The sequence below is a fragment of the Dreissena polymorpha genome, chromosome 8 (genome assembly GCF_020536995.1).
Source record: "Dreissena polymorpha isolate Duluth1 chromosome 8, UMN_Dpol_1.0, whole genome shotgun sequence".
NCBI lineage: Eukaryota > Metazoa > Mollusca > Bivalvia > Myida > Dreissenidae > Dreissena > Dreissena polymorpha.
In genome coordinates this window covers 25,216,060-25,242,676 of record NC_068362.1, presented here as the reverse complement: position 1 = coordinate 25,242,676, position 26,617 = coordinate 25,216,060, and the positions used below count along the sequence as shown (strand labels likewise).

Sequence of the window (26,617 nt, the reverse complement as noted above, 5' to 3'; positions counted from 1 at the left end):
ATATTTATCATATAACATCAGGTATATCGAAAATGGTGAACTCGCGCTCACTCCATAACATGGATAAAATTATCCATTACAATAGGGACCAATTATTGGATTCAGTCAGCGCGCCCAGCATTCTTTTTCGCCAAACAAAGACGTATTGTCAGTGATAAAGAAGTACAAGTTATCGTACTGTAGTCGTCGTGCTCGAGGCGGTAAAGATCAGCGATCACGTATATGGAATACTAATCAAGGAGTAAACTTGCAAAAAATCTTATAATATTCCGCAGGCAATAACAACTATCGTGTCGAGTGAACGAACAAAAATATGTGAAAATGGCAAAGGGATCAATCTTAATTCTCTAGTCAAAATAAAGTTTGAAAATGTGTATACAGAAAATAGCCAAAAACGTATCCAACTATGTTGTATCAACACAAGATCTGTTAAGAACAAAACTATATCGCTATGCGATTTTATACTTTCAAATAACTTTGATATTGTTGCCATTACTGAAACTTTGTTCGGAACATCCATTGATAAATCGTGCATCAGTGAGCTTCTGCCAGATGGATACAAAATAAAGCACGTTCCTCGAAAATGGACCACTGGTGGTGGAGTGGCTTTGATATACAAGCCAAACATAGAGATTCAAGTCATGTCCTCATCAAATTACAAAATATTCTCAACGTTTGAACATATTGAATGCACCGCAACAATAAATAGTTTCACGGTACGCATCGTGGTAATTTACAGAACATGTTCTTCAAAGCGAAATGGGCTGAAAACAAGTACGCTTCTCACAGATGAATGGCCAAAATACCTAGAACATTTTCGACATAAGACAAATATTTCACTGGAGATCTAAACTTCCATTTAAACATTCCACACAATCGTGATACCCAAACTGTTCATGATAGTTTACGTTCATTTGGAATGAAACAGCATGTTACAGAGCCAGCCCATGTCCTCGGTCATACTCTAGACGTTGTTATAACACGGGAATCTGCAAACACCATATCGAACATTGAAATCACAGATCCGGGATTTTCTGACAACACAGGAAAAGCGTCACGTGATCACTTTGCAGTTCTTTTCCAGGCTGTTTCAGCCAAATCTCCACCAATCAAGAAAACTGTAACATTCAGAAAACTCTGTTCTTTCGATGTAGAATCCGTTTAATCGGATATTGCCACTTTCGAACTTACACTAAAGAAGTCGCAGTATACAGATGTGAATGAGCTAGCCGATGCATACACAAATGAAATTTCTTCACTCATTGATAAACATGCCACAGAACGCACAAAAACAATCCCTTTGAGACTTAACTGCCCATGATATACTGAAGAACTCCACGAGGCAAAACATCAACAACGAAAATTAGAACGAATATGAAAAATAAGCAAGTTGACAGTTGACCATGATATTTATAGGAACCAATGTGCTGCCGTCAATAAAATGTTGAAACAAGCAAAAATTACTTATTATTCAGACAAAGTTTTTTCTTGTGGAAACGATCAAAAAAGTCTACATAAGTTTACCAAACACTTATTAGAAGGGCCATCAGAAAGTGCACTACCAACCGGCAAAAGTGCTAGTGAATAAGCACAGAATTTTAGTGATTTTTTTTAAACAAGATCGAAGACATTCGAAATGACATCAGCTCAAAACCAAAACAAAATCTAAGCGCTGTAATCGAGGTCGAGAGTTTGTCTGAAAACAAACAAACAGAGTTCAAACCAGCATCCAATGAAAAAGTTAAAAAATCATAAAAAAAATCGCCTAACAAATCCTGTGAACGCGATCCACTTCCAACATGGCTACTCAAATTATGCCTACCTGAGCTTTTACCAGTAATAACCAAGATTATAAACCTTTCCGTAGAAAATGAAACTGTCCCAGCATCTTTTAAAAGCTTACACATAAGACTTCTCTTGAAGAAGCCAAATCTAAACCACAACACTTTGCAAAATTATAGACCTGTTTCAAATTTGCCTTTCATATCAAAAGTGTTGGAAAAAGGTAGTCAAAACTCGTATTGAAGAACATTTGAAATCAAATAACCTTCATGAAGTTCACCAGTCTGCATATAGGAACTTCCTTTCGACTGAAACTGCTTAAATCAAAGTTAAAAATGATATTCAACTTTCTCTAGACCAGAAAAATGCCACTGTCCTAGTCATGTTAGATCTATCAGCTGCGTTCGATACCATAGATCATTCAACATTAATTCACCGACTTGAAAATGACTTTGGCATCACAGCAAAACCTCTGAAATGGATCACATCTTAATTTGAAGATCGATATCAGACAGTTTGCATTGATGGAAAACTCTCAAATCATGTGTTAATGAACTTAAGTGTACCCCAGGGATCATTCTCGGGCCCAAATTCTATTCAATATACACGAAGCAAGTAGGGGCAATATGCAGAAAACACGGACTTTAAAATTATTTTTACGCTGACGTCTCCCAGCTTTATATGTCCTTAAAACCTAAAGATAAATTGTCACAATCTGAAAAAATACGCCGCGTAGAACACTGCTTGAAAGACATAACTTCCTGGATAAATGCAATCATGCTTCAATTGAACGCTGAAAAAACAGAAGTAATCGTGTTCTCCTCAAAACACAAATCTCAACATGTGATTGATGTGTCCATTATTATAGGTGAAACAAACATCAAACCATCCGACTATGTCAGAAATGTAGGGGCCTGGTTTGATCCCCGAATGAGCATGGATGCGCATATAAACTCTATCAGTAAATCTTGTTACACACAGCTACGCCAAATTGGTCATATTAGGCAATACATTACACAAGATGCCACAAAATCAGTTGTCAACTCACTGGTAACATCCAGGCTGGACTATTACAATGAGTTGTTATACGGTGTCCCACAGAACAAACTAGATAAACTTCGGAAGGTTCAGAATTGTGCAGCTAGAGTTATCTCAAAGACTTCTCGATATGAGCACATCACATCTGTTTTCAAGGATTTACACTGGCTACCCATACAACACAGAGTAAAATATAAGACTATGACTCATACTTTCAAAGCACTCAACGACCAATCACCCATTTACATCAGAAACTTGCTTAGCATCCACAAACCAAGAAGATCACTTAGATCACAAAACAAATCGACAATTTTAGAAGTGATATCAAGTATAAAAGGCTCCTATGGCGACAGCAGCTTCGCAGTACCAGCTCCGACTCTTTGGAATTCACTTCTTGTGGAATCAGGGATGCCAAATCCTTCATTGTGTTCTTTAAAGCGGTCACTTAAAACACACTATTTCATTGAGGTGTACGGGAAGTAAGTCTCCGGGGGCAGTGTGCTCAGTTTTGTGAACTTGCGATTGAGGATTGCCTCGCACTCTTGTCATGTCTCGATCACACCCCTTCCCTGCCAATCATACATTTTTATATCTGTTTAGCTGTTTTCATGTTTTACCAGTCAGAACATATTGTTTTACTCTTAATCTTTTAACATTCCACTGTTGAAATAATGTCATGCTCATTGTAAGGGTCCATTTTATCAATGGAATGTACATTTAATCAATTAATTTTTTTTCTATTACTTTTAGATGAATTCCTTCAACATTTATCACCCTTATCTCAAGCGTTTCAATCCGACACACTGTTTTATGTGGTTGGCTAAATCAACAAATGCGCACTCTCCAACAAACAATATTTATCCCCATATTATTCAAATTAATGAAATGCACGAGGCTTCAAAAATACGTTCATGCTTATCAAGGGACACAAATCTATTGACCATGCGAAGGTACCTCAGTATTTATATCCAGTCTGTTTCCGTACGGGCAAAATATATTCACCTTAAAACAGCGTATTCATATAAATAGCCATTGCGCTCTTTGGGTGGGATGCTCTACATTCCCTTGGTTTATTTTGGACAGCAAAATGTTATTGAATACTTGTACTTCACGGTGTGTTGTTTTAATGTATTATTTTTGTAGAGATATCTTGATCAATACCAACAAGCTACATGGTTGCTATCATTTACATTCATCTCATGATTTATTGTGTGTGTATTTTTTATTATATTGTTACTGTTCAAGTCAATGTTTGTCTATTATTGTTGTTTTCCATGTTGCAACATGAAACGGTAATACAAGTAAATCATATTGTATACATCTCTATTTAATTATGTTTGCTTTCGTTCGATGCAAATACAATTGACAACTTTGTATGCGTAAAGCAAGGGAGAAACACTAGTTCCAAAAACCTTTCACTCAAGATTTTGTTTGTACTAGTATTTTCCTCTCATTAACCGGAAAGTATTTAATAAATCTTAATATCAACACGAGGTTTGAACTTGATGATCTAAGGCAGAAAGGATAAACCATTACTTTTCATTGTTCCTGCATGATTCGACTTTGAAGAAGAATATCAAAATGAAATAATTCACACAATTATTCACCAATGATTAAAAAAATACTGAATCTTATTTCAAAGGAAGTGTATACAACTAGTATTTTTCATTTAAAAACCATTATATTTTTTCGGATTCGTTGTCAACATGATAGCAGTTCTACCTCAACGGTTATCCTATGCTTGTCAAGATTTTGCGTTTATATTATATACACACTTTCCTGTTTTGTTCATTTAATGAAAACGGACGTATGTTTTATTTGTAACTTAAGACAAAATCTAATGAATGAATTGATGCCAGCACCACTAAACAATGAATTGAAGACTAATATGTTGGAATATTAAACTATTTATCTATACGCAGCTTTGTTGTGATTTATTATATACTATTTAGTAAAGGCTTTTTTGAACGAAAAGCGTTTACTCTTTGCTGTGTTCTCAACAATCAAAATATAAATAGTTTTATGACCGTTGTATTCTCCGGTAATTTATTTATGAAATGGTAATGTATTCTCCTACACTTAGACGCGGCATAGTTTAATATTGTCTTTCTTAATTGAGTATGCATATTGAGTTTCTAATTTTAACATCTGTTAAGAAAATGTTTAAATACCATGACAACTTTTAGCAAGATATATTTATTTACTAAGATACATAAACTTAAGCAAGCTAATCAACTTATAAACGTACCTTAAACTAAAAACATTTAATATAAATACTATAATATAAATAAATGAACACATACGTATTTGCCATAACGTTTGAATACGACAAAACATGCCATTGTGTAAAATATCACTTACTATCTACTCGTCTACGAATTGTCTTTGCAACACACGTCAATACATAATATCATGTTCATGGTCAAAGAGAAATCACTTAATACATAACACATACTATACATTCTTACACAGAGAAACTTTAAGGAGAGATATTTTAATATCAAAATGAGAACCTATGTTTAAAGCAAGCACAATATTGCACATAACTCATACACAAAAAAATGCCTATTTAATATTTTCAAATAAATTAACTATAAGCAATCCACCCTCAAGTTTTTTTTAAATAATATTCAGTAACAGAATGCATGTATAACCATTTTGGCAGAGCCAAAATGCCACCATTATTACTTTTGAACATACACAATTAAACACATTTGTTCTATATTAACAATCAAGATTCATTTGCTCAACTATTGCGATCAATGTGTTAAATATGTCCTCACTATTCACGAGAAGAGACGATTTGTAATAAAGCTTAATTTCTACTGCATTTAAGCCAGTTTAACAGACTCAGATAAACCTAGGAAGAACATGTCAGGGACATTGTCTGATGAACGTTAAATCGTGTCACACATTTCGTCAATCGATAAGACACGCAGGCTTTTAACAAGTGCGCGTTTCGAAAATCTTGTTAGACATTCTGTCTGCACATAACGATATTACATTTTAAATATAACACATTATAATTTTGGAAATGTTGATTTTAATTTTGCGATATAAGTCTACGTATAACATTAAATCCCTCCGATGCGTGCAGTCATGACGGCTTCACGATAAGAAAATAATATTTAAGGATTGCAACGATTTGCCTCCCTTATATATATATAAAACAGTTTATATTTACCAAGAAAACTTCAGCAGGAAAAATAACCATTGGCGTATGAACAGATTACAGAAAAAATGCTATGAAATGGGTACATTTCAAAACCGATCAAACATATAAATACAGATTCATGCAACTCCGTGTAGACGATAATGTTATTGTTGTACACATAGTAAACAAAACCCTACGTTTCGTACTCGCAAAGATTAACGGAATATCCAGGCTTTTGTCGATTCGAGGGAACATTGTTTTTATGTTTTTTCGTGGAAAAATAATAACATACTGTAATAAAAACGTCATGTAATTCGCTGAAATAATTATATTGGATTGGTTATACACTGCCGACAAGCTTTAAGTTTAGGCCGTTATTGTTACATAACATGCCCGTGGAAGAAGTTTTTGTTTAACGATTTAAAATGCATCCAAATGTGAAAAATAAAGCAATAAGTAAATAAAATAAAATTTCTGTATACAAACGTTAGATGATCATATCCGGTAGTAGCAGTGGTTCTGTAAGGCAACCGGTAGTTGTAGTGGTTCTGTAAGGTACCCGGTAGTTGTAGTGGATCTGTGAGGTAGCCGGTAGTTGTAGTCGTTCTTTTAAGGTACCCGGTAGTTGTAGTGGTTCTGTAAGGTACCCGGAAGTTGTAGTGGTTCTGTAAGGCAACCGGTAGTTGTAGTAGTTCTTTAAGGTACCCGGTAGTTGTAGTGTATCTGTAAGGTACCCGGTAGTTGTAGTGGATCTGCACGGTACCCGGTAGTTGAAGTGGTTAAGTAAGGTACCCGGTAGTTGTACTGGTTCTGTAAGGTACCCGGAAGTTGTAGTGGTATGGTAAGGTACCGTGTAGTTGTAGTGGTTCTGTAAGCTACCCGGTTGTTGTTGTGCATCTGTATGGTACCCGGTAGTTGTAGTGGTTTTGTTAGGTACCTTGTAGTTGTATTTGTTCTGTAAGGCACCCGATAATTGTAGTGGTTCTGTCTGTAAAGTAACCGGGAATTGTAGTAGTTCTGTAAGGTACCCGGTTGTTGAAGTGGTTCTGTAAGGAACCCGGTAGTAGTATTTGTTCTGTTAGGTACCCGGTAGTTGTAGTGTATCTGTAAGGTACCCGGTAGTTGTAATGGTTTTGATAGGCATCCGGTAGTTGTAGTGGTTCTGTCTGTAAGCCAACCGGGAGTTGTAGAAGTTCTGTAAGGTTCCAGGTTGTTGTAGTGGTTTTGTAAGGAACCCGGTAGTTGTAGTGGATCTGTAAGGTACCCGGTAGTTGTAATGGATTTGTAAGGTAACAGGTAGTTTAATGGTTTTGTACAGCACCCGGTAGTTGTAGCGGTTCTGTAAGGTACCCGGTAGTTGTAATGTATTTTTAAGGTAACAGGTAGTTTAAGTGGTTTTGTAAGGCACCCAGTAGTTGTGGTGGTTCTGTAAGGTACCCAATAGTTGTAGTGGTTCTGAAAGGCACCCGGTTGTTGTAATGTTTATGTAAGGTACCCGTTAGCTGTAGTGGTTTTGTAAGGAAACCTGTAGTTGTAGATGGCCTGAAAGGTACCCAGTAGTTGTCGTGGTTCTGTAAGGCACCCGGTTGTTGCCATGGTTTTGTAAGGTGCCCGTTAGTTTCAGTGTTTTTGTATGGAAACCTGTAGTTGTAATGGTTCTGTAAGGTATCCGATAGTTGTAGTGGTTCTGAAAGGCACCCGGTAGTTGTAATGGTTATGTAAGGTACCTTTTAGTTTAGTTGTAGTGGTTTTGTAAGGTACCCTGTTGTTGTAGTGGCTCTGTAAGGTACCCTTTAGTTGCAGTGGTTTTGTAAGGCACCAAGTAGTTGTAGTGGATCTGTAAGGTATCCGGTAGTTGTAGTGGTTCTGTAATGTACAAGATAGTTGCAGTGGTTCCTTAAGATACCCGGTAGTTGTAGTGGTACTGTAAAGTACCCGGTTGTTGTGGTGCATCTGTATGGTACCCGGTAGTTGGAGTGGTTAAGTGATATTCCGGGTAGTTTTAGTGGCTCTGTAAGGCACCTGGTAGTGTTAGTGGTTCTGTAATGGACCCGGTAGTTGTAGTGGTTCTGTAAGGTACCCGGCAGTTGTAGTGGTTCTGTAAGGTACCCGGTAGTTGAAGTGGTTCTGTAAGGTACCCGGTAGTTGTAGTGGTTCTGTACGGTACACGGTAGTTGTAGTGGTTCTGTATTGTTCCCGGCAGTTGTAGTGGTTCTGTAAGGTACCCGGTAGTTGTAGTGGTTCTGTAAGGTAGCCGGTAGCTGTAGTGGTTCTGTAAGATACACGGTAGTTGTAGTGGATCTGTAAGGAACCCGGTTGTTGTAGTTGTTATGTTAGGTACCCTGAACTTGTAGTGGATCTGTAATGAACCCGGTAGTTGTTCTGTAAGGTCCCGGTAGTTTAAGTAGTTTTGTTAGGTACCCAGTAGTTGTAATGGATTAGTAACGTAACCGGAAGCTGTAGTGGTTTTGCAAAGTACCAGGTGGTTGTAGTGGTTCAGCATGGCACCCAGTAGTTGTAGTAGTTCTGTATGGCACCCGGCAGTTGTTATGGTTATGTAAGGTACCCGGTAGTTGTGTGGTTCTGTTATTTAACCGGTAGTTGTAGTGGATATGTAACGTACACGGTAGCTGTAGTGGTTTGGTAAGGTACCCGGTAATTGTAGTGGTTCAGTTAGGTACCCGGCGGTTGTAGTGAATCTGTAAGGTGTCCGATAGTTGTAGTGGTTCTGTAAGGTACCTGGTAGTTGAAGTGGTTCTGTAAGATACCCGGTAGTTGTAGTGGTTTTGTAAGGCAAAAGGTAGTTGCAGTGGTTCTGTAAGGCATTCGGTAGTTTTTGTGGTTCTGTAAGGCACCCTGTAGTTGTAGTGGTTCTGTAAGGTACCCAGTAGATGCAGTTGTTCCGTACGATACACATTATTTGTGTGGTTATGTAAGGTAACCGGTAGTTCTAGTGGTTCTGTAAGGTACCCGGTAGTTGTAGTGGTTATGTTAGCTACCCGGTTGTTGTAATGGTTCTGTAAGGTACCCGGTAGTTGTAGTGGTTCTGAAAGGCACCCGGTAGTTGTAATTGTTATGTAAGGTACCCGTTAGTTGTAGTGGTTTTGTAAGGAACCCATTAGTTGTAGATGGCCTGAGAGGTACCTTGTAGTTGTAGTGGATCTGTAAGGTACCCGGTAGTTGTAAAGGTTGTGTAAGGTGCCTGGTAGTTTCTGTGTTTTTGTATGGCAACCTGTAGTTGTATGGGTTCTGTAAGGTACCCAGTAGATGTAGTGATTTTGTAAGGTACCCGGTAGTTGTAGTGGTTCTGTAAGGTACGCGGTAGTTATAGTGGTTCTGTAAAGTTCCCGTTCGTTGCAGTGGTTTTGTTAGGTACTCGATAGTTGTAATGGATCGATCAGTTATCCGGTAGTTTTAGTGGTTCTGTAAGGCATCCGGTAGTTGTAGTGGATCTGTAAGGTTCCCGGTAAGTCTAGTGGTTCTGTAAGGTATCCGGTAGTTGTAGTGGCTCGGTAAGGCACCCGGTATTTGTAATAGATCTGTAAGGTACCCGGTAGTTGCTTTGGTTCTGAAAGGTACCCGGTAGTTGTTGTGGTTTTTTAATGTAACCGGTAGTTGTAATGGATCTGTAAGGTGCCCGGTAGTTGTAGTGCTTCTGTAAGGTACCCAGTAGATGTAGTGGTTTTGTAAGGTACCCGGTAGTTGTATTGGCTCTGTAAGGTATCCGGAAGTTGTAGTGGTTCTGTAAGGAATCCGGTAGTTTTATTGGTTTCTGAGGAACCCTTTAGTTGCAGTGGTTTTGTAAGGCAACCTGTAGTTGTAGAGGTTCTGAAAGTTATTTGAAATTTTTATATTTGTAGTTGTAGTGGTTCTGTAAGGCACACTGTATTAGTAGTGGATCTGTAAGGTACCCAGTAGTTGTAGTGGTTTTGTAAGGTACCCTTTAGTTGCAGTGGTTTTGTAAGGCACCCGGTAGTTGTAGTGGAAATGTAAGGTATCCGGTAGTTATAGTTGTTCTGTAAGGTACACGTTAGTTGTAGTGGTTCTCTAAGATACCCGGTAGTTGTAGTGGTTCTGTAAGGCACCCTGTAGTTGTAGAGGTTCTGTAAGGTACCCGGTAGTTGTAGTGGTTTTGCAAGGTACCCGGTAGTTGTAGTGTTTCAGTAAGGTCATATGTAGCAGATAACATCTCGAATAGAAGATTCATTAATGTTAGCTGTAACAAAATTAAAAAAATATAAAAAAGACGCTAAAACTATGAGTTTATATATAAAATATTTTCATATAAATGTTTACACATAAATTAACTCTATAAATCTAATCGTGTTTGTTAATTGTTGCACTCAAAATAAATAACTGTTCAATATTATAAACACCATTATGTTTTTATGATTGTATTTAACTCCTAAATCTTAAATAAACAACTTGTTTTTGCTGTTTTAAGTCACTGAACGTTTAGCAAGAAAATGATTTTTTATTAAACAACTACCGCTAAAAATATATGTGTATTAAAAAAACATCAATTTCCAGATATTTGATTTTACCAATGTTCTGACTAAAACAGCTTAAACTACTGGGTAATTCACATTTAATACCTTGGGTACGGCAAGTTTGGCATAGGAAGGTCTGCAATAAAAACACATAACAATATTCGATTTAAAAGCAAATGAAAAGCAAACTTTATTACACATAAACATTCATCTACAGAATACATCAAATTATGAAGCGTGCAGGCCAATAGTTATTTAAAATATGTTAATATGATGTAGTATAAAAGGTAAAAGGATTTATAATTTTCTTACCAAATGCGTCAACGACATCCAAATGAACTGAAAAAGAAAATAATAAAATAACATACGCTTGGAGTTGTGGATGATTATCAATTAAAACAATTATATTACCACAAAATGTTGGAGGTAGCTTTATAATTTCAATATTTTAAACTTTGACTAAATTAGAAGTTCCAGTGTGGTGCCACTGTTTTATTCATTTTTTTGCGTTGCTTTATAATGTGCCGCAGTGTTGAACAATCTGTCCCATATTATAAATTGAGTAACTTGCAGTTTTGATAACATTAGTCTCCTGCTGATGATCATTAGTATTCAATACAATAGTTGAACATATATGATTGAAATTATTTAATTAACTCATTGTCTACTTTCTTTTTTTATTTCGAAATCCTACGAAATAAAGTGACCATAATTATAAAGAAACAAGGTGGACAATGTGAAACTCTCTACTTGCATCAGCGTTAGAATTAGTTTAGACTTAATATCACACAAAGTCCTTTATTGAAGGAAAGTGCTCTATTGCCATACAATTAGACACTGTCCAAAAAACATATAAGAAACACATACAGTTATCTGTTGTATTCTTGAAAATGGTATCACGAAATGATATCGATCGTATCGATGTATCCGAATTCCTAGATTTGACAGGTTTCTCTGAATGTCTTAGCCTGGAGAGAATACCTTTTTGCGACATTTAAACAGTTACAGCTACATGTGTGTAATGTGGCAAGAAATGCACGTATTATTAGATATTGTAATACACAGAAGATATATTTGATTTGTTTATGGATATGTCAATTTGTAAGACAGACGTGGCCTTGTTTAAAAGTATTCTGTGGAAATGTGTTACCTTAATTAGGAAATCATGTCTTTAAGTTTATAGCTTTTGCGGTGAAACGAATCTTGGACAGGCGTACAATGTAAACTATAGACAGTGATATAAAAAGTTATGGTCAATATACTGTTAAATGAATAGAAAAATGGTCCTTTGCGAAAGCATGTGGAACAGACGGATGAGTCAACTAATGTAATAAACAATTGCTCGCCCAGTACACTTTTACAAAAAAACATTGATAAATAGAGTATTTGATATGTCAAGTGCATATCGATACTATTGAATAATTTAAACATATTCTTATTTTCTAGAGACAGTGTCATGAGCAGCAGTATCTAGATATTACCTTTAATAGTGTACCCTTCACATACAACTTACATACCAGATTTAAAACCAAATAAAGCAAAGTCTCTGTCTACTTTTTTACATATGTTAAGATAGGGACATTTTAAATATAAATGTAAATGCCATTTTAAAAATCTACCTGTTGCTCCAAAAGCGTACGTAATTTGCTCCTCTTCTATGGAATTCGTTGCTGAAGAAAATCGGAAAAGAAACAACAAACAAAAGCTGTAAAACCAACAGACTTTCCGGTTGACTTTGTTGTGTATTTAAATGTTGAATACGAGTTTAAGAAAGAGTTTTTGTTACGTTTCGAACCTAGCATAGTGTAAATACAAAGTGAAATAAACTGGTCAATCAACAGAGAAAATGTGTTCACTCAATTATATAGAACTTAAAGAGAAAAAAATAGAAGAGAAAGTCACTATCGTAGCATATTCGATTGAAATGGTCAAAAGAGGTAAGCCGGTCCCACATTGAAGAACATGCGTCCATATAACCTCATGGCGCAAACAAGCAGTTCATTTACAATTTTAAAAGAATCTTTACAATTACAGCAATCTTTCAATAAATCAATTTTTGTTTTCGTTTTCATTTAAAATAAGTTCATGTTTTATACTATACCTTGTATGGCCGCATTTTGTGATGGAACAATAGCTACATTATCAGAATCGTTAGAAGAAAACGATACAGGTAAAGCTCCGATGGAAAAATGTGTGTTATGTTCAGCTCTATTTTGTGTGTCACTTGAGGCCACAGAAGCAGTGCTGGTTTCATCGGTAGTTTGATGATTTTGCGATTCACTGTATTGTAATATAGTCTCGTCGCGAGAGTCGTCAATAATGTCATTTGTAAGGGAGTCGAAATCAAGGAAAGCATTAGATGATTCATTCTGCAACGCAGATGCTCCCAACTCCTCTATGCAATGTGCGACATTTACACTTATTTGGGAAGAGAGAATCTCATCAAGAATGCTATTTTGTACTGGAAACACATGGCGAGACTCTTCAATTTCAACCAATTCGAAAGAACTGCCAGAAAAGCTTTCAACGTGATGAAAGTCTTCCGGTACGGAATCATTTATTTGTGATGACTCTGATAAGCGTTCGATACTTTCGTTTTGAATACATTCGAAATCATGACTTTCCCTCATAAGATACCTAGTGGGCGAATCGAGTGTGGCGTTATCTAACTCCTCATTGACTACTTCATCTTCATTGTTCCCATAAGACACACTGTTGACTGATTCTGAAAAAAGACACGAATCAACATAGTTATACCCTCGTTACAATTCATATTCGAATAACAGTATTGTATCATTTTAAATTCGTACATCGATATTTTTTATCAATATTTTTGAGTCAGTAAAACATATGTTAACATAATACGACTTGGTAATGTTTGCAAAGCAGAATTATCCATTATTCAAGTGTAAAGAATATGTATGTATACAAATACCAGCTAAATATGGTACACTTAATTTCTTTCTAATTTTACTTAACCTAAGTTTGATGAATTATTTGTATTTATGACAATGAATGCACAGGATGTAAGGAGATTCCGTTTACGTGATCTAATCCCATTTTGCCTTTGAGAAAATTCATAGTTCGTTTCCTACAGTGGAGAGTTTTTAATTTATAAAATGATGCTCCGATGACGGTACTGAACAATAACAACTTGACAACAAACATTACTGCAAAATTAAGTGGACGATACATATCGGAAGAAGTCATTCTGGTCATAAGGTTACAATTCGCAACGTCCTACACATGATACTCTTCTTAAGATATTGACGACAACAGCACATCGAGAGGAATGATTGGACAACATAATACATATTTGTTCATCACATTTCCAGTTTTAAAAAATACAACAAACAATAACTTTATTTTAATACTATGTTATTTAGTTATTGTATAAACATATGAACAAGTCTTCAAACGTGTATGTTTGAATAATTGTATTATTAGAATTGTACTTTCATAAAATGACGATTTCTTTGCATGTTCCCTTATGCGCTGCATTCTGAATGGATGAATAGTTTTTTTTCAAATTTATTTATCTTGAAATTGAATATTATATATGCAACTTATGTAGAAAATGAAAAATGTTCACCGTTACTTAATACCTTTCATAACAAGAAGATTTATGAATGTCTTGTACTCACCGTAGGAAATACTGTCATCCTCATGTAAACCAGGACTTGAAACAGGATCCTCCTCGGCTATCATAAAATACAAACAAATCTAGTTGTAATATATTATGCCATTATAAGTATTTGATCCGTGTATACAATACATAAAATGTATCATGCATAAATACAAATATAATTCATATGACCATTACATACAAATGGCAAAGATTAATCAATTCTATTTCTTGTATCTCAACATTAAAGTGCAACATGTAATACATCGTCACTCGTGCAAGTATTTTTAAATTAGTTTACATTTCAGCATGTCAGTATATAATTCAACATTAAAAATATGTTTAGTAATAAAAACGTCAAAAGGCCAATTTTGGGAACATTGGTCTTCCAACTAAAGTATCACAGGTGATAACATCCGACACTTATAATACATCAATACGTTTTTGAACAATCTCATTAAAGGGAAGCATGCGAAAACAAAATAAATAAATGAATAAATAAATTAATGAATAAATAAATAAAGTCAACGAACGAACGAACGAACAAACATTTAAATTAAAATAAATGAATAAGTGAATTACAGAAGGAACGGACGAACGAAAGAAAAATCGAGCGGACGAACGAACGAAAGTATCAACAAACGAATTAAAAATGAATAAATAAATATAAATAAATCAATACAAACATACATAAATAAATCAGTAAATAACGTTAACATCATGTGAAACTTTACAAAACAAAAAGTCAAGTATTTGTAACTGGATTATTGCCATATTTGCAAATGAAACTGCAATTCTTATGTTTAATTGGACAGATGAGTTTTTATATATTTTGCATTGATATCGAAGTCATGTTTATTCAACAAATATCGATTCTTAATATAAAATAAAAATTGATATGCCAAATAACCCACAGTTGTCCTCCATTTTAACGGATGTGTGTTATCCATTTCCGGTTGTCTCTTCGCGTTTGCGCGGTGAATCTTAATTTTGGTTAACAACACACAAACTTGCAACGTCTAAAATTAAAAGTTCGAGAAAAATGCTTTTTTTCCTATGCTTTCTTTTTTCTTTTTTTTTTTATAATAATGAGTCAAATTGATAAATATAATGTCGACTAAATGTATAAAGCATTATAGCGTTGATATTCACAAAACTGACATTTTCTTCCTTTAAATCTCAATCGTTCAAATATTATTTACTTAATATGTCATTCCAGTTTTGATATATGACGTAACGTAGCTTCAGAAGCCAGAACCACACGAATTCCAAATGAAATGAATGTTTGTATTTATCATTTTTATTAATAATCTTCTTTATAGTTTCTTTTTGTCTCCAAGCGCGTATTTCGAAACGAATATCCATTTTACCAATTATTTCACTTTAATAAAGCTACACCTGACCGAGTTAGGAACAAAATATGATAAACATTACATTATACTTATTAAACGTATAAATTCCTTAGCCGTTTATGTTCTGTATATCTGTAAAATAAAATATGAAAACAGAAAAGAAATCGAATCGACAAACTCCACCTAGCGTTAAACGTCGAATCAATAAGTAAATATACATGTGTACTCGACTAAATGTCAACAAAAGAGTTGTGTATAATTGATTACGAATCAGGCAAGGCTTTGGCAACTTGTCAAGTAATGTTCATTTGAGTATCTTTACTTTAAATGCGATCTATACCGAAACGTAGTTTGTAGATAAGGTTTATCTTTTCATTTTAAATAGATATAGATCTTAAGAAATGTACGACATGTGATCGTTGAACTCGAGCTCAACATTTTATCTTAAAATCGTCAACCTGTATGCATTTTTCATGGAAAATACAATTTGTAAAATATATTTGAATGAGTCTTCAAATTAATGTTAAGCAAAGCAAATATTTTATTGCAAGATGCTTCCAGTCCCAAATTTCGAAACTCTTTCACGTGTATAACAAGTTAGAACATTATGATGTTGTTTGTTTGGAGTTTGATTGAATTTTAAAAATAAGACTGTGCCATCAGTATGCATATATTAGCTTTGCCATCAGTATGTGTCGACGTAGCTCTCGGCAAATTTGTGTAAAGGGTTCGTGTGAAGGGCTGTAATAATGACGCAGAACAATATATCAAAGATATATAAGGTGTTTATGTTCTGGCGGTCAAGTGGCAAATGCCTACATTAATCACCATTATTTTACAACAATAACAGTAATAGCATTTATGACAACATGGCAATATTGTAATACAATGAATACAATAAATACAGTTAATACAATACATACAATACATACAATAAATACAATAAATACAATAAATACAATAAATACAATCAATACCTTACGTTGCATTTAATTAAAACAGAGATTATTAACAATACAAAGTTTAAAGTTTATAAATTGATTTATCACTAACCTGTAATAATGACGCAGAACAATATATCAAAGATATATAAGGTGTTTATGTTCTGGCGGTCAAGTGGCAAATGCGCGGTTACTTGCGCTTTCCACTTGACCAACGCCGCGAACCAATCATGCGTGTAATAGGCTTAGTGATAAAACTGGTTAGGTTGTTAGCTGAACTGTAGTAACTGTTTGAAAAGAATTCAGGTTAATATTAAAATAGATAGATATTGATTTCGTATGATGAGATATTGTAAAGAAATAAGGATTTCGTAAATTTACTCTATGACATACTTCCCCTGCCCATAAAATAAGTCTCCTGACTTATACTTAAACGCAACGCATATACCTCAATACTTCAACGCTAAAATATTATTTATTTATTTTAAATAATAATCATACATGAATAATAACATAACGTTGTGTGCATCAATACGGCTACGGAATGCACGGTTAAGAAAATATGTTTCGCGGTAATATCCTAGATATCACGAACGCTCACGAACATTGGACATTGCGGACTGCATAACAGTTTAACTGCAACATCTATCAGAAGTATACTATTTGAATAATCTAACGACTACAAAGGCATGCATTATTGCTACCAATACAGTCTGAACAATATTAGTAACAATCACCACCTACTCATGCAGCACCCATATATTTGTTTGACTATATATGCGTAAATACTGTGAATATCTCTGTACAATTTAAAAATCATTATACATGAATTTGATGAATACAGCTCTAAAGTAATAATTACACAACTTATATATAGAAATAGAGTAATTCGCAGCTGAGAGCGTGAAATAAAACGATTGACTGGCATCCATAAATAACAACAGTCATAAGAACAATAATGGCAAGTGCATAAATCCCAATAATGTTTAAAATCACATTAAAAATCACAGTAAAAAGTTATGCCACAAAGTCGCCTGTCGTCATCCAAAGCGGCTTCTTCCGTTTCCGCTGTGGTCTGGCAACCTTCCCTTCTTCGACATCAGTGTCTGATCCGGACGCTTCTAATGTTGATGGCGCCTGTTGTTCTTTATGACACGGTGTTGATGGCTCAAACAACCCATCGGTTACTGTCATAAACGGGAGTAACAGATTCCGGTGCAGCCTCTTAGTCTTCGTGAATCTTGCTCCTTCCCGTTTAACCTCATAAACAGGTGTGTCTGGGTTGGGCTGTGCTACAATCACGTATGGCTGGTGTTCCCAGCGATCGGCCAACTTCTGCTTTCCCCGGAGAGCAACATTACGCACGAGGACAATGTCGCCAGGTTGAAGTCGAGTAGATCTAGCTGATTTGTCATAGTGCTTCTTGTTCAACAGCCCCGAGGACCTAGCATTCTGGCGCGCCCTATCATAAGACTCGCTGAGTCGTTTTCGGAGCTTTGCAACATACTCCGTATGTTGTTTGTCGGCAATGTCCTCTGTAGGAAGCCCTAGAAATGCATCTATAGCCAAACGTGGATGCCTGCCAAACATCAAAAAGTGCGGAGAAAACCCCGTACTTTTGTGATGAGTTGAATTATAGGCATGCACCAATGTTGGAATATATGACTTCCAATCAGCCTTTTGATGCTCTTCCAAGGTACCTAACATGCCTAGTAGAGTCTGGTTGAACCTCTCTGTTTCGCCGTTGCCCATTGGATGATAGGGTGTGGTTCTGCTTTTGTCCATACCTGAAATCTGACACAATTCATTGATTAGAGCAGATGTAAAATTGGCGCCTTGGTCAGAATGCAACCTAGCAGGAAAACCATAGTGAACAATAAACTGATCAAACAACACTTTAGCTGTTGTTTTAGCCGTCTGATTGCGTGTCGGATACGCCTGTGCATACCGGCTAAAATGATCAGTAATGACCAGCACGTTTTCAAAACCGCCTTTTGAACGCTCTAACGACAAATAATCAATGCACACGATCTCTAACGGTGCTGTCGACTCAATAGGCTGAAGTTCAGCGCGCTCTGGGTGGCGTTTTCTACGAGTGCAGCGACCACATTGTTTCACCTTTTCGGCAACAAACGCATCTAAACCAGGCCAGTAAAATCGCTCCTTCAACAGGCTAGTGGTACGATCCCTACCCTGGTGTCCGAGGTCATCATGGAGACATCTAAACATATCGTCCCTGAGATGTTCGGGCACAACAATCTGTGTTCGGTCAACATCATTGACCTTCGCCCTGCGATATAGAACACCGTTTTGTACAACCAATTTGTCCCACTCTCTAGCATAATGTTTGCAACTATCCTTCGAAGAAGGTCTATTGCCACTGAGAATGTGACAGACAAGTTCTTTCAGCTGTGGATCATCCGATTGAGCCTTGATCCAGTCCTTGTTAGAAAGACTATATGATTGAAGAAGATCTTCCGGTATATCTTCAGTTCGATCATTCAAAGGTGGCTCATTTCCTGGCGAAACCAAGGTTTGGTAAATCGGAATGTTGACCTCGGCAGATGTACATATGGCGTCCATGACCGATGGTAAAATGCGACTTAGTCCATCCGCATCGTTGTTGTTCTTCCCCTTCCGATAACGAATGCTGAAGTCGTAAGCTGCCAGAGCCGCGATCCATCGTTGTCCCGTTGCATCGAGCTTCGCTGATGTCGTCACATAGGTGAGAGGGTTATTATCCGTAACAACCTCGAATTTCCCGCCGTACAAGTAGTCGTGGAATTTTTCACACACGGCCCACTTGACAGCGAGGAACTCGAGCTTGTGAGCCGGATAATTCCGCTCGGCCTTGGTAAGGCTTCTGCTGGCGTAAGCCACTACTCGGTCCTTTCCGTCTTGCTTCTGATACAGCACAGCTCCGAGTCCTGTACCACTGGCGTCAGTGTTCAACATAAATGGCAAGGTGTAGTCAGCATACGCAAGGATTGGTGGATTTGACAGTTTCTGTTTCAAAGCATCAAACGCGTTTTGTTGGCTGGCTTCCCATCTGAACTTGGGTTTGGGAGTTTTCTTTACTGTCTTCTTAGTTGAAGTTCCCAGCAACAAATCGTTCAGTGGTCTGGCAACATTTGAAAATCCTTTGATAAACCTCCGGTAGTAGCCAGCAAAGCCTAGAAATTTTCTGACATCTTTTAAACTTTTAGGGACAGGCCAGTTTTGGACGGCTTCAACCTTTTGTGGATCAGCCTGGATTCCTTCTGCTGACACCACATGACCCAGATAAGTTGTTTTGGTCTTGAAAAATTCACACTTTTTAGGGTTAACTTTAAGATTGTATTGTGCAAGACGAGAAAACACGGAATCAAGTCGATCTAGATGGGAGTCTATATCCGAAGAAAAAACAACGATATCGTCTAGGTAGATTAAGCAATCTTTCAGGTTCAGATCACCCATGCAACGTTCCATTAATCTCTGAAACGTTGCCGGGGCATTACAGAGTCCAAAAGGCATTCTGGTACATTGAAAGAAACCAACTCCTGGAACTTGGAACGCTGTTTTCTCCTTATCCTCGTCTTCCAATTCAATTTGCCAATATCCAGATTTTAAATCAATCTTTGAAAAATATTTCGAGCCAGCAAGCATGTGTAGAGTATCCTCAACTTTTGGAATAGCATATGCATCTTTCTTAGTTCTAGAGTTTAATTTTCTAAAGTCTATGCAGCATCTTAGGGATCCGTCCTTCTTTCTCACAACAACAATATTCGAAGACCAGGGGCTTTTCGATTCTTTGATGGCGCCGATTTCGATCATTTCCTGAAGATGTTCCTTTACTTCGTTGAACAGATGAGGTGGTACCCGTCGGTATGGTTCCTTGAATGGAGTTTCATCTGTAAAATCAATTTTATGTTTAACTTCGGCTGTATGTCCTATGTCAATTTTCGACTTTGGAAAAATTGTTTCCCATTTCTTGAATAGGTTCAACACTTTACTTTTCTGCTCCTCTGTTAACTCCGAATCCTCAATATCAACCCCGAAGTCACGATGTGGTTCGTTGTTTTGAATGTTGTAAACGTTCACCTCTTCATTTTCAGCGTCACTTTTCTCGCAAAGCGGAACGGACCGTAATACATTCACCTCTTCAAGGTTACAAAGAACACTTTTACTTTCGATCCTGATTGTCTTGGCCGATAAATTACAAACTCTCACAGGTACTCTTGCTGTTTTCCCTGGATTCTTTAGGCTCACTACTCTCGGACAAACGCTGAAAGCTGTAGGCAGGTCACCGGTTTCTGTAACAGCTGCTTCAATCAAATCTGACTTCCTTACAAAACCAGTGATGGTCTTAGTCTCCAATGGATGAAGAATGACGGTCTTCGTAGCCTTTACCTGACCTACTATTGGTGATAGCATGGCATCAAACGCTATTTTCCATGACTTAGGAAACTCCTCACTCTGCATTTCAAATTCTTGCCTGTACTCTCGCAACAGATTTGTTCCAACAATGGCTGGCACTTTAGAATTAAATTCAGTGTCCTTTACTATTAAAACTAGCATTTGAGACTGCCGCGATGAACACGGTAATTTTACAGCTACTTCTATATAGCCTGTGTATATAATTGCCGTTCCATTGGCTCCCGTCAACTGGATTTTAAAATCGGTCAATGGTAGAAGTTCTGGTTTTGGATCCATTGTATTGTAGTAGCTTTCAGACAAAGTAGTGACCATTGATCCCGTATCAATTAAAGCTTTCGTCTCTTTGCCTTCAATGATTACTACTCCTTCGTTTGAAGCGCCTATCAGCCTTTCTCTAAGGTTACTTGCTACTCTCGTAGGGCTTTTTACTTCTGCTTCGCTTCCATCGTGCCCTGCCGTGAAAGCGCTTTCCCGTTTAAATGACTCTGTTTGTTTTCTGCTGTTGATTCATTTTCTGGGTTATTATATCGATTCTGTTCTCTATTTGGATATGCACCTCTTCTATAGCCTCCTCTATAATAACGCCCTCTATTGGTGTGTCTATTCTGTCTCCTATCCTGGTCACTCGACTTTGTCGCTTCGTATGATTCATATTCTCTCTTCCCTTCCAGATTACGCTTCTTCATATTACTCATTTCAGCTTCAATGGTTTTAAGCCTTTCTAGCATCTCATCCAGAACTTTCAATCTATCATCCGTTGATTGCTGATTAACAAGTGTGTTTCCTGTTGCATTTACTGGATTATTTTCTTCCTCTTCTAGTCTCGTTTTTCTTTTTAACTTTTCAAAACTATCATTCGATTCGTATGAAACTCTCGTTGCTGATTTCAGTTGTTCAGAGTTCAATCCTCTCCAAAATCTTTCCTTTAACTTATTATCTCTCTTACGTTCCTCTATTTCCCCTTTGTTAACTGCCTGTTGAAAAAGAGCTTCTAGTCTTATTCCCCATGCAGAACATGATTCTGTTTCATTTTGTTTTGCCGAGTAAAAATCTTGTACTATTCTTTCACCAGACTTTACTTCTCCAAAATTCTCAGTCATTTTAGCGATAAGCTCCTCTGCTGACTCAGATGGTTTGATTGTTAATAGTATCCTACGAGTATCACCTTTCAATGAGTTCCTTATAGCTTGTGACACTGCGTAATCCGAATACAGTCCCGTCCTCATCATACAAACAGCTTCAAGCTTCCACTCTTCAAAGTTCTTGCCATCAAAGCTCGGCAATGTTGGAATTCTTGTACTCAACTTAATTTGATCATTTGTTGTCACTTCCCTTATCATATAATTATCATTCTTCTGTTGTACTTTATCTTTAAGAACGCGTTCTTTCTGTTTCAACACCTCTAATCTTCTATTCATATCATCATCTTTCATTCTTCTTACAGCTATTTCTCTATCCAGTAGTTCATTTCTACTCCGCTGCTGAAGCAATGCCCTTTCCTGTAACTCAAGCTGTTCTATGTTTCGTAGTAACTCTTTCTCAGCCTGACGTTTTCGTTCAAATTCATTTTCTAAAACAAGCCTCTGTTCAAGCATCATTCTGTGGCTCCTTTCCTCATCTTCTCGACTTTTCATCAACTGACAATTCTTTATTTCATACTTCTCAGATTGGCTTCTGATTTCTGCATATTCATTTTGTACTCTCCTTATATCCTCTTTTAATTCATATTTATGTGCACTCCCTGTTTCATTTCTACTCAATCTTGTGTCGACTACTCTGTTGCTAAGACGTTCTTCTATTCCTGAATTTCTATCCGCCACAATTGAAGAATTGTCCCTAATTCTTGTGTGAATGTGGTCTGCACTTGAGACATAAGTTTTATCTTCACGTTTACGGTCTTCGTACTTCAATTCACGCAATGTTACATCAAGTTTTCTCATGTGCTCATCCAAGTAACGTAGAGAATCTGGCGTGTTACCATTTAATTGTGTTTCAAAACAATCTGTTGACTTTTCATTCATTAATATATGTTCAACGCCATTGATTGACTCTTCTTGTAAATAATCATCGATCGTGTTCATATTTGAAACTATGCTGTCCTGTTCATCTGATAATTCACTCCGTAATTCTCTCTCAATCCTCTCTTTTATTCTCCTTTCCTTTAATTCTTGCTCCTCTTTCAAAATTTCTTCCCGTATACGCTCTCTCCTGATGCAGCGTAACTCTCTTTTACTTATTGCCTGTGCCATTCTCAATACAAAATATGTATAAAAAGCAAATATTTGTAATATTTATAATGTTAAAACTAATATAATTAAATGATTATAATATACAAGCAAATAAATAATCACACAATGAACAAACACTTTCAATATAACACTTTATTTTAATTCTGTGCTCAATTAAATACACAATATTTATATAGGATAATATGTAAGGGGCATAACCACAATTAATCAATTGAGTCAAGGGAAACAACTGCCGCAAGACGTTCAAATGCACAATCACTCCATGCGACCTACTCCTATAATACCCATTGATGTTCTTTTAACCAGTCCCGATATTAAACAACTATAATTATCTCGCCTACTCAACCTCTTTAGAAAGACAAATTTGTGACAAAACTAAACGACTTTCACTTTCCCGAGGACTAATCCTCCTTACTACTAGAATTTAACTAATTACCGCTATACTTCTAATTCTAAACTACACCGACTATGCTATAACAACTACCCATCAATAAATGCATGTGTGCAGCGCACTCGATAATCCGCTCTATACTCGGAACGAACGACGATTGGTATCGCACGTTTACATTTTGTTAAAATGTCGCACGCACCGATTGTTTACTTTTGAAATACTGCTCAGTATTTCAATTTACTTGCGAACGCTTTCCGATTAAAATCGCGCGTAACCTTGCAAGGATTTCTTGAGCATAGTTGTGTTCAATATTCAGTGATCAATAGACATAAAAACACGGACCAATAAGAACTAGAAGTTTGACAGGGGTTAATAATTAGTTTATGAGTGGTTATTATCGTGCAACACGACTTTATTAGTTGTGATTATACTAGATTTATATATAATAAAAATATATAACACTTAAAATGACTAATACACTTATCTCTCTCTCTCTCTATCTATATATCCAGCTATTTAAATTTCACAGTTTGAACAGAGTTTTGCAATTTATATAAGTAATTACATTCAATACCTGATAAAACTAAAATGTATATTTCATTTATAGAGCTAGTGAGAATTTTGTTTGCTAATATACTAAATTTTTTTAATTAAATCCAATACAATTTAATCAAAAATAGAGTTATTTTAAAGCTGAGTGCAAATGAAATAAACAAAATTCTTACCAGTTCATCCAATTATCCGTCCACATATCTTAACACATGATAAAACAAAACAATAAAACAATGTTAAAACTCACGACCGGAAACAGTTAGTGTTCACACTTCCAGCTAAGTTGGAAGCACATCAAAGTCACTGTCACATCCAACGGCGATCAACGATGCTGCGAAGGATCCTTTTGATGAAAAAGTTTAATACACTCGCGAGTGGAAAGTTCAGTTTGGGCCCTGGTTAACGATGTGTACACGTGACAATGTTTATCAACAACACGGTTTCCCGTGCATGTGTGGATATAATATCCAATCAGACGCGTCTGTCTGTGATGACGTAGTTATACGATGAAGCTAGGGTATCCCGAGGATTCCGTCCAGCTGGCATATGTGTGAACTGGTTTGTTTACAAAGCTGTGTAAATGGCGACAAGATGTCGTCGCCTGTGTGTAACAGCGGCCTTCACTCCCGAACGTTGGGCGCCATTGTCGACGTAGCTCTCGGCAAATTTGTGTAAAGGGTTCGTGTGAAGGGCTGTAATAATGACGCAGAACAATATATCAAAGATATATAAGGTGTTTATGTTCTGGCGGTCAAGTGGCAAATGCCTACATTAATCACCATTATTTTACAACAATAACAGTAATAGCATTTATGACAACATGGCAATATTGTAATACAATGAATACAATAAATACAGTTAATACAATACATACAATACATACAATAAATACAATAAATACAATAAATACAATCAATACCTTACGTTGCATTTAATTAAAACAGAGATTATTAACAATACAAAGTTTAAAGTTTATAAATTGATTTATCACTAACCTGTAATAATGACGCAGAACAATATATCAAAGATATATAAGGTGTTTATGTTCTGGCGGTCAAGTGGCAAATGCGCGGTTACTTGCGCTTTCCACTTGACCAACGCCGCGAACCAATCATGCGTGTAATAGGCTTAGTGATAAAACTGGTTAGGTTGTTAGCTGAACTGTAGTAACTGTTTGAAAAGAATTCAGGTTAATATTAAAATAGATAGATATTGATTTCGTATGATGAGATATTGTAAAGAAATAAGGATTTCGTAAATTTACTCTATGACATATGCATATAATAGTAGCGAACGATTCAAACTCTCTTACCTCATCCCGTAATGGGTACACTTCCGGGTTCTACTCAAATTTCAGAACAGTCGTTAAATCAGATTTATAAAGTGCATAAACAATCAAACTCCATCAAAGATTTTGATTTAAGCGTAATATCCCTATGTATTATTTTTACTTTACTTGTTACATCTATATGTGTGCATTAAATATAGCCATTAAACTGCTTGCCAAGTGTACATGTATCTCATGCAAGAAATGAGGCAACACAAGCCTACGAAAAATATTGGATGCCAGGTTACCAACAAGAGCACATTAAACAGGACACAACAAAATACCATAAGTTGCTTTTTAACATGCAAACGCGATATTACTTGTAAAATCGTGGCATTGATAAAAAAATAATTTATGGTAAACTTGGTTGTTTTTTTTTGCCCTTTACTTTGATCCAAACATTGGAAACAAGAAAATAATAAACTTTTCTTATGACAAAGCTTATTAACGAAACTATCAACGTACAACTCAGTAATATTATTTCACTTATTTGGTTGTAATGCGTATATTCGGAATGGTAATTTAACGGCGGCCACCATTTTGAGATACATTATTCTGTTTCTTGGGTTCTTGCTGGCAATTTATTTCCAATACCTTATAATTTCACCATACTAAGAGGTAAATTACTGGTAGCATAGTTTAATTATAATTAAAATTCCCCAAATCAAAACAAGTCTCATTAAATCTAATATTCCCATCGTTTTTGTTTTTATTGGCGTTCTCATCAGATTATGTTATTCAACGATGGATATGATATCTTAGAATTAAAATGTCTTATATGTTCCTACTAATGGTCGACAGGGTCTCGACTGAGTTCAGATTCCCACAAAAGCGACACAATATCGTTTGGATAGAGCAACCCGACACAAAAGGTATACGTTTATTTATAACCGATTAGAATATTGAAGCAAAAATTGCTAATACAAAAAGATTCTTATTTTTTAATTTATCGACATAACACATTACAAATTAAACCATTTAAGCGTGTTTCACAAATAGTGTGTTTTCGAGAAACTTTGTACATTTCACCTGCTTTGTCCTATTATTAAAAAATCTTTTAGCTTAGCTATTGTTCAAATGTGTGACCAAAGCTGGGAAAATCAGTCTTGTGTTCAAAAAATCACATTTTGACTTTTTGGCAATTTTGGATTCTCTGAACATTGTAGTTCACAAAAATGATATAGATTTTTTATTTATCACATTCAAAACTAATTTTATGACCTTCCAAAGTGACCAACCCTACATTTTACCGTCACTAAAAGTTATCATTTAATACAAAAAAACAACAAAAATTTTCAAA

At 36.1% G+C, this 26,617-nt stretch overlaps 1 protein-coding gene across 1 annotated transcript; it reads right to left on the bottom strand.

The window, feature by feature from the left end:
• Positions 1-5,059: 5,059 nt before the first annotated feature.
• On the bottom strand, positions 5,060-15,606 carry LOC127843070 (uncharacterized). Its single transcript, XM_052372875.1, has 7 exons — positions 15,004-15,606; positions 14,109-14,165; positions 12,566-13,189; positions 12,084-12,134; positions 10,777-10,803; positions 10,570-10,600; positions 5,060-10,190 (listed from the first exon to the last, which is right to left on the bottom strand). Exons 1-7 carry the CDS (start codon positions 15,014-15,016, stop codon positions 10,187-10,189), a joined length of 807 nt encoding a protein of 268 aa, XP_052228835.1. The 5' UTR covers positions 15,017-15,606; the 3' UTR covers positions 5,060-10,186.
• Positions 15,607-26,617: the final 11,011 nt, after the last annotated feature.

Coding starts and splice junctions, on each gene's coding strand:
- LOC127843070 (XM_052372875.1), bottom strand. Junction 13,190..14,108: donor GGATGACAGTATTTCCTACG/GTGAGTACAAGA, acceptor GTCTTTTTTCAG/AATCAGTCAACAGTGTGTCT. Junction 10,601..10,776: donor GGATGTCGTTGACGCATTTG/GTAAGAAAATTA, acceptor TTTTTATTGCAG/ACCTTCCTATGCCAAACTTG.